The sequence below is a fragment of the Balaenoptera acutorostrata genome, chromosome 7 (assembly GCF_949987535.1).
Source record: "Balaenoptera acutorostrata chromosome 7, mBalAcu1.1, whole genome shotgun sequence".
In the NCBI taxonomy this organism is placed as follows: Eukaryota; Metazoa; Chordata; class Mammalia; order Artiodactyla; family Balaenopteridae; genus Balaenoptera; species Balaenoptera acutorostrata.
The window spans coordinates 108,893,022-108,900,893 of NC_080070.1; the positions used below are offsets into that span (position 1 = coordinate 108,893,022).

The 7,872-nt window shown below is 56.5% G+C and overlaps 1 protein-coding gene across 1 annotated transcript; it reads right to left on the bottom strand.

The window, feature by feature from the left end:
* Positions 1-1,499, bottom strand: LOC103001145 (whey acidic protein-like). Its single transcript, XM_007187780.2, has 4 exons — positions 1,417-1,499; positions 762-902; positions 232-390; positions 1-134 (listed from the first exon to the last, which is right to left on the bottom strand). Exons 1-4 carry the CDS (start codon positions 1,496-1,498, stop codon positions 1-3), a joined length of 516 nt encoding a protein of 171 aa, XP_007187842.1. The 5' UTR covers position 1,499.
* Between the last annotated feature and the right edge of the window lie 6,373 nt (positions 1,500-7,872).

The following is a 7,872-nucleotide window of genomic DNA, read 5'->3' on the forward strand; positions in this document are numbered from 1 at the left end:
CTAGTCTGAGACCCACTCTAACCCAACGGCATCAAGTGCCTGCAGAGGCCTGCAGCTGTTGCAGCCCTGGGTCACTGCTGCCTGAGCCCCCGCCCTCTCCTGTGTCTTACTGCCCTCAGGGACCTGCGGAGACCCTAAGGTCAGGGGAGGCAAAGGGAGAAGCCAAGTCCACCATCCCCAGGGCAGTGTCTCGGGAAGGTGTCTTGAGGGCGGGGTCTCCGGGATGCTTACCTGTGGTGGGGACCATACACCTCATGGCACACGAGCTGAAGCAGCACTTCTGGTTCTCCATACATTGGTCATCCCTGGAGCACTCGTTTCTCTCTAAGCAGAGCTTAGGGGCCGGCGGGGCCTGCACCCGGGGACAGCGGCCAGCCTTTGGAACAGGCACTGGGGGAGAGGCGGGCCAGGCCTTCATCGCCCGCTGGCTTGCTGGGGCCGCCCCACTGCTGTTCTCCGGCGGCCCCCAACCTTCACCCCCCCCTTGGTGGCCTGGAGCCTGAACAATGGGGGGGGAGACAGCAGCCCTCGTGGATCGCTGAGCTGGGCACTGGTGATGTTGGGAGGAAGTGGGCGAGCCTCAGCTGGGCCTCGGGTGGGTCCAGCAGGTGAAGCGGTGTCACGGCCGGGCTTTTATGGGGCTGCTGGGGGGTTCACTGAGAGCGGGGTGTGGAGTGCCGGCTCAAGGGGACCCTTGACAAAGCTGGCCCCTCCCTCCCTGCAGATGGGGCCCCGCTGGGGCGCAGGGGTGGCGGCGTTACCGATGAGGGGCACCACACAGGATCGGCTGCAGGGGCTCCGGGCGCAGCACTTGGTGCCTTGGGGACAGTTCTCATCGTTGACACAGGAGATTGTGCAGGAATCCTCGGAGGAGGAGCTGAGCTCTGGGCACACGGCCTGCCCTGCACACAGGATGGGCAGGTGGGTGGGGGGTGGCCGGATCCCGTCTCCCCTGGGGCTCCTCAGGGGAAAACAAGGTGGGGCAAGGACAGAACCACCGGGAGGCGGGTCCCCAGCACCCAGCGCTCTGCTTCTAGGAAGGAAAAAATCTGCCAGAAATGTGACACGGCTGACAAAAGTGTGAGTCAGCTGTGAAAATTAGGAAACAAGGCCTCAGGCGCACTGCAGGAGGTGGAGTTGAGACCCTGAGGGGCAGGACAGGCTCCCCCCATGCCCAGTTAGCTGCCCGGTCACTTTTCACCCTGGGACAGTGGCCTGGGCCCTGTGGCTTTAGTCCCCCAGCACACGGGCATCTTTGGGCAGTACCCCACTCTTCTGCTGTCACTGACCCCCCCGCCACGGGGTGTGCCTCCCCCATTCTCTCCTCTTGTCCCAGTTACCAAACTGCCAGGTCCGGCAGTGTTTCAGGGGCGCACCTGGAGGGGAGGGAGTTCGGGACGACCCTCCTGGGCCTACCTGGCAAGGTGAGGGCCGGGGCCAGCGCGAGGGCAGCCTTCAGGGCGAGCAGGGTCAGGGCCAGGCTGGCAAGACAGCGCATGGTGGCGGGTGGCAGGCAGGTGGCAGATGGTGGCTCGTGGCCCTGGGGCACCTTTAAAGGAGGCAGTGGGGGGAGGAGCATGGCGGGGACGGCGGGCGGCTGGCGCTGCCCCAGTAGGGCCAAGGGGCTTCCGGCTTGGACAGACCCCAGACTGGGCAGCTGCTGCCTTGGGCCACATTTGTAAACAAAAAAAAGAATTTCTAATAAGGTGGACCATTTTTTTCCACTTTGAAAGTAATGCATGTTTACTATGAGAACTCAGAACATGAAGGGCAGACGAAGGAAGAAATAGAATCCACAACGACACAACACGGCGTTGTTTTCCGTGCTCATGGGGGTGCCCTTCAGGGAGAGGGAGTCACGGGTCCAGTTCAGCACATGGTCCCCAGGTAACAGAGAAGGAGGAGGAGCCCAGGCGCAGGGGTATCTGGGAGGGCATTTTATTTCTCCCATGGTGTCTTTTTCTCTTTTCCTGAACATTCTACAGCAAGAACAGGCCGTCTTGAGTTTATGGGCTGCATGTTCTGTGCAGAGAATGTCGGGCGTCCGAGAAAGGGAGGGGCAAGGTCAGTGTCAGGGCTGTTTTTACACAGGGTGGACACTGTGAAGGCCTCTTCCCAGAAGGGCCCGCCTGTGCCCTGTGAGCGGGATCAACACCAAGGAGACGTGCCCCTCCTTCTCTGCGGAAACTTCCTTGATCCTTCTGCCCTGAGGGCCTGGGCAGGGAAGGCGGCCCCGGGGTGACCACGTGTGCTGATGGTCAATGCCCACCCCTGGTCCAGGCCATACTCTGTCTGGCCTGTGGCCTCTTGACCTTTGACACAGAACCCCTTAGTACTTCCCTGGGTACTCGCATTTCCAGATGTTTTAGCCCGGAACACGCTGCCACTTCAACAGGCAGCTCAGGTCCCCCTGGCTCTCCCTGACCCCGGGCCCCATGTAGCACCGTCTCAGCCCCTAGGACAACTCAGCAGAGTTCTCGGACCTCAGGCCAGGTCCCTCCCGGGGTGGCCAGTGCCGGCCTTCAGGGATGGGGCTCTGGAGTCCTGGCCAGTGGCGACTTGCTACCTGCTGGTGCCTCTTCACACTGGCAGCTCACAAGATGCTCCCCCTTTGGCTGTTTCCCCTCCTGCAGCCTGAGAAGAATGCAGTCCACAGGTCAGAGCGGGGTCCTGAGGTTCAGAGGAGTTAGGGGTGGCCAGGCCACGGTCACTCACTGGCTGGTCCTGCTGACCATTCTCCCCCTGTTCTCTGTCCCTCCCCCTGCACCGCGGCCTGGAGGACTCAGGGTCCTCCTGGCTCAGATGCTGGGTCTGAGGCCAGGCTGACCACACCAGGAACTCAGGCCACGGGACCGTGGCCTCACACTGAGTCACCAGCCTCTGGCTCCCTGGGACACAGCCCTTGGGCTATGGGACCTGTGGTCATAGGGTCACAGGGCCTGGTCCCTTCCTCCTTGACCATAGGGCTGGCTACATACTTTGTGGGGTGCCTTGTTCAACAAGTGGGAAGAAAGTGTTGGTAAAGATACTAAATACAAAGGTTTTCCTCTTTTCCACGTCTCTCTCTTGTTTTTAAAAATGGTGTTTTTAAAAAATGTCACCCTAGCGAAATTAAAATTAAATGTTTATATTATTAGTGTGAATATTACCATTCATCTTTATATTGTGCGATGCCAGTTTAAATGCGAACATGAGAGCGTTTGACTCTTATGTGGAATCACCAAAATCGTACACTTTACATCCCTGGCTGGGATGGGCACATGTATTTCATTCTGCACAAAACTTACTAGCTGCTTTCTCTTCACTTTTTTTCCTTTTATTTTCAGATTCACTCTTTTTTAAAAAAATAATAAATTTATTTATTTACTTTTGGCTGCATTGAGTCTTCGTTGCTGCGCGCAGGTTTTCTCTAGTTGTGGTGAGTGGAGGATACACTTCGTTGTGATGTGCGGGCTTCTCTTTTTTTTAATATAAATTTATTTATTTATTTATTTATTTATGGCTGTGTTGGGTCTTCATTGCTGAGCGCGGGCTTTCTCTAGTTGTGGCGAGTGGAGGCTTCTCATTGTCGTGTCTTCTCTTGTTGCAGAGCACGGGCTCTAGGCACGCAGGCTTCAGTAGTTGTGGCGCGTGGGCTCAGTAGTTGTGGCTTGCGGGCTCTAGAGCTCAGGCTCAGTAGTTGTGGCGCATGGCCTTAGTTGCTCCGCAGCATGTGGGATCTTCCTGGGCCAGGGATCGAACCCGTGTCCCCTGCATTGGCAGGCGGATTCTTAACCACTCCACCACCAGGGAAGTCCTTGAGATTCACTCTTGTTCTGAGGAATCCATTTCCTCAGAACCACTTTTATTCTTCCTGACACATGAACTGGTTGACTGCTTTTGTCAGAATGGACTCTCCCACCAGCAAAACTGCTTTACTTTAACCCGTGGTGGTCCTGACCACGCTCGAAGGCATGAGACCAGACACTGCCTGGAGGTCTGGTTTGCTTCTATGGCCACTCATTTCTAGGTGTATTTTTATATTAGTGAGGATAAAAGATGCATTCTTTATTTTTATCTTATTTTTACTTTTTACTGAGATATAATTCCCTTGCCATAAAATTCACCCTTTTAAGGGGTTTTTTAGTATATTCACAGAGTTGTGCAACCAGCTTTTTAATTCTAGAACATTTCATTACTCCCCAAAGAAACACTGTACCCATTCGCAGTTACTTCCTATCCCCCCTCCTCCTAGAGCCTGGCAGCCACCAATCTACTTTCAGTCTCTGTGGCTTTGCCTATTTGGACATTTAGTATAGACAGAATCATATACTATGAGTCCTTTTGTGTCTGGCTTCTTTCAATGAGCATAAGGTCCTCTAGGTGCACCCACGTTGCAGCATGTGTCAGTGCTTCCTTTCTTATGGCCGAGTAATATTCCACTGTGTGGACGGACCCTATTTTGTTCACCCTCCGCCCGCCGATGGATGCTTGGGCTGTTTCTGCTTTTTGGTCATCGTGAGTAACACTGCTGTAGGTATTCATTATTTCATTTGCTACCTGCACAGCCCGCTCCACCCGGGCTGACCTGGAGTCCGCGAGGCTGCAGGAGAAAGAGCTGAGGGCTCCTCCCATCTGTCCCTTTCCTCCTCTGTCGTCATTTTCCAAGTTACTGGCGGGTCCTACGGGGAAGAAGCCTAGGTAGAAAGGGCAGGCGGGGTTCCTTGGTCCCTCGGGATTCTTAGAAGCCCCTGCCATCTCTGTGCATCTGAGGTCTCCTGGGGACCCAGCTGGGGTCCCGTGGGACATCATGAATGCTGTGTGCCTGCTGGGCGGCTGGGTGCAGTGGACACATGTGCCACGTGCATCTCCCTGCCCTCATGCAGGCTCCACGTCTTATCAAGTGTTCCTTTGAGTATGAAGTTAGAAAGCCTGGGACGCTTTTTTTTAAATGAATTTATTTATTTATTTATTTTTGGCTGTGTTGGCTTTGCACGAGCTTTCTTTAGTTGCCGTGAGCAGGGGCTACTCTTTGTTGCGGTGCGCAGGCTTCTCATTATCATGGCTTCTCTTGTTGTGGAGCACGGGCTCTAGGTGTGAGGGTTTCAGTACTTGTGGTGCACGGGCTTAGTTGCTCCGCAGCATGTGTGATCTACCCGGACCAGGGCTCGAACCTGTGTCCCCTGCATTGGCAGGCGGATTCTTAACTGCTGCGCCACCAGGGAAGTCCCCAATGCTGATCTTTCTGGCCAGCTGAGCTTTCACACTGGTTCTGTGGGCTCAGCTGGGTTGGGGGTTTCCTCCAAACTCTCATGCCCAAGACCAGGTAGGGGAGACCACGCCATTCCACACACTCGCCCCTCTCTGTGGGGACGCTCACGGCCCCTGGGTGGGAGTTCTGTCCTCATTGGGTCTCTCACAGCTCATGAACTTTTCCACACCCTGATCTTACCAAGTCAGTGCATGTAGCGGTTGCTTCTCCTGCCTCTTGCTCCTCTCCAGAAAGTTCTTTCCTCCCCCAAGTCTCTCAAGGCTCTATCAGCACCTCTTGTTCAGGGCTCCTGGGTGTGGGGCTGTCAGGGAGCCCTGCCCCTTCCCTCATGATCCAACAGCACTGTGGCCCCCTCGGGCTCCTGTGGGGTCCGCTGGGTTGGCTGGACATCCAGGGTGAAGGGTGGGCTGCAGGGGCTGCCGGGTGGTCCTGGTAGGAAGGCTTGGTGGCTGCGCCCCACGGCATCGCCCCTGTTCAGGGTCCTCACTCTTCATCCGTTCATCCAGGCTGGTCGTCTGGCCAGGGACACCGGTGAATGCAGCCCTCTGGCCCCAGGTGTGCACTGGTGCAGGCATCTCACTGGCTGGGGACCTGGAGGCTGAGAGAGGCCAGAAGGTGCGGACGGTCCAGGGGCCATGATGGGTGGTGCTGCCAGGCACAAAGAAACAGGGTCTTCTAGGGCAGCGGTCCCCAACCTATTTGGCACCAGGGACCAGTTTCGTGGAAGACAATTTTTCCACGGATGGGGGGCGGGGGGCGGGGGGCAGTGGTGGGAGTGGTTCGGGCGGTAATGCCAGCGATGGGGAGCGGCAGATGAACATTTGCTCCATCGCCCTCCTGCTGTGCGGCCTGGTTCCTAACAGGCTGCCGACCGGTACTGGTCCACGGCCCCGGGGTTGGGGACCCCTGTTCTAGGGGAGTCACTCAAGTGGGAGGGAGCTGGGGAGGCCGCAGACCTGGACCACAGAGGGCATGGAGCCAGGCCAGGCGTCAGGGTGGGTGGGCACGGCCAGTATGTTTCAGAAAGGCCCTCTGCTGGCCGACTGGGAGGTGGGACCGAGAGGGGCAGGGAGACCCCGGGAGAGCCACTGCCTGTCGTACTGATAAGGGTGAGGCCTGGGCAGAAGGGATGTGGGACCAGGGGCCTGGGTGTCCTGGAGCTGAGGAAGTGGTGGTCCAGCCCCATGATCAGAGGGAGGGCTGGGTGGAGCCTCCCCCCTCGTGGTGTCTCCATAAACCCTTGAATCCAAGCCCGGTGGGCTTGTCCTGCCTCAGGTCGAGCCTTGGGTAGAGAATTAGCACTAATGGGCTCACAATGGGAGGGCTTTTCAACAAGCCCAGGGAGCCAGAGGCACGCCCCTTCCTTCATGATGGGGGCCCTGACAGCTCAGAGAGGGGAGGAAGGCTTGCCGGGAGGACAGGGACCAAAGAGTGGACCTATACAAGCCTGCAGGTCACATCCCCAGGGCCAGGCCAGGGCCCACAGCACCACCCTGCAGGCTTAGAAAAGAGGCCAAACTCTTTCCCACAATTCCTGCTGCTAGGAATCAGAGGTCAGAGGCTCCCACTTTACTCAACAGACATGACAACCTTGCAGCCCCGTCACCTACATGACATTTAAAATTTTATGTTTGTTCTCAACATTAAAGTAATTGGAGGGACTTCCCTGGTGGCGCAGTGGTTAAGAATCCGCCTGCCAATGCAGGGGACACGGGTTTGAGCCCTGGTCCAGGAAGATCCCACATGCCGCAGAGCAACTAAGCCTGTGCGCCACAACTACTGAGCCTGCGCTCTAGAGCCCGCGAGCCACAACTACTGAGCCCACATGCCACAACTACTGAAGCCCATGCGCCCTAGAGCCTGTGCTCCACAACAAGAGAAGCCACGACAACGAGAAGCCTGTGCACTGCAACGAAGAGTAGCCCCTGCTCGCCGCAACTAGAGAAAGCTCGCACGCAGCAATGAAGACCCAACGCAGCCAAAAAAAAAGAGTAATTGGAGATTTTTCATAAAATCTAGCTTTCTCGTGTGGAAATAAACAAAACCAACCAGATGGGGAAGGCAGAGGTGTGTGTTCAGAGCTGGCTGTAGTGAAGGAGTTGCTCCCATCACTTGGTTTGGCAGAGACTCAAGGGCAGGCAGGGCAGTGGGACAGCTTCCTGGAGGAGAAAGGGCTCAGGGCTGCCCTGATGGGGGCTGTGGGCCTGGAGAAGCTGGAGGTGCCCTCACTAGGAGGGGGCGTCCCATGTGATTGGTTGGGGGAGCGTGTTCGGCTTTCTCTGGTTGGTCCTGAGTTGGAGGCAGGGACTGAAATCAGGGAAGCTGTCAGTTACCAACCAAATTCTGGCCTTTTGGGGCTGATTGTTGCAGGGGTTATTGTTTAGCTTCCTGGATTGTCCCTAGAGACAGCAGGCCGGCTTCCTGGGCTGGGTGCTGCGGGCTGCGGGTCAGAAGTCTGTTTTCTATATGATTCGGCCGTCAGTCTCACTGGGTCCTATTGAAGAATCAGAAGCCAGCCTTGCGCTTCTGTAATGGTGGAGAGGCAACTCAGATCCACTTCCCTTTCCCAAGGGCGACTCGGGAAGCCAAGCAATAGTGGTCAAAATTCTCACTGAAAGCAT

Excerpts from the sequence above, each read along its gene's own strand:
- LOC103001145 (XM_007187780.2), bottom strand. The coding sequence starts at position 1,498 with ATGCGCTGTCTTGCCAGCCTGGCCCTGACCCTGCTCGCCCTGAAGGCT. Across the intron at positions 391-761 it reads CTGTGTGGTGCCCCTCATCG|TGCCTGTTCCAAAGGCTGGC; the intron begins GTAACGCCGCCA and ends CCTCTCCCCCAG. Across the intron at positions 135-231 it reads GTGTATGGTCCCCACCACAG|GGTCTCCGCAGGTCCCTGAG; the intron begins GTAAGCATCCCG and ends CCCTGACCTTAG.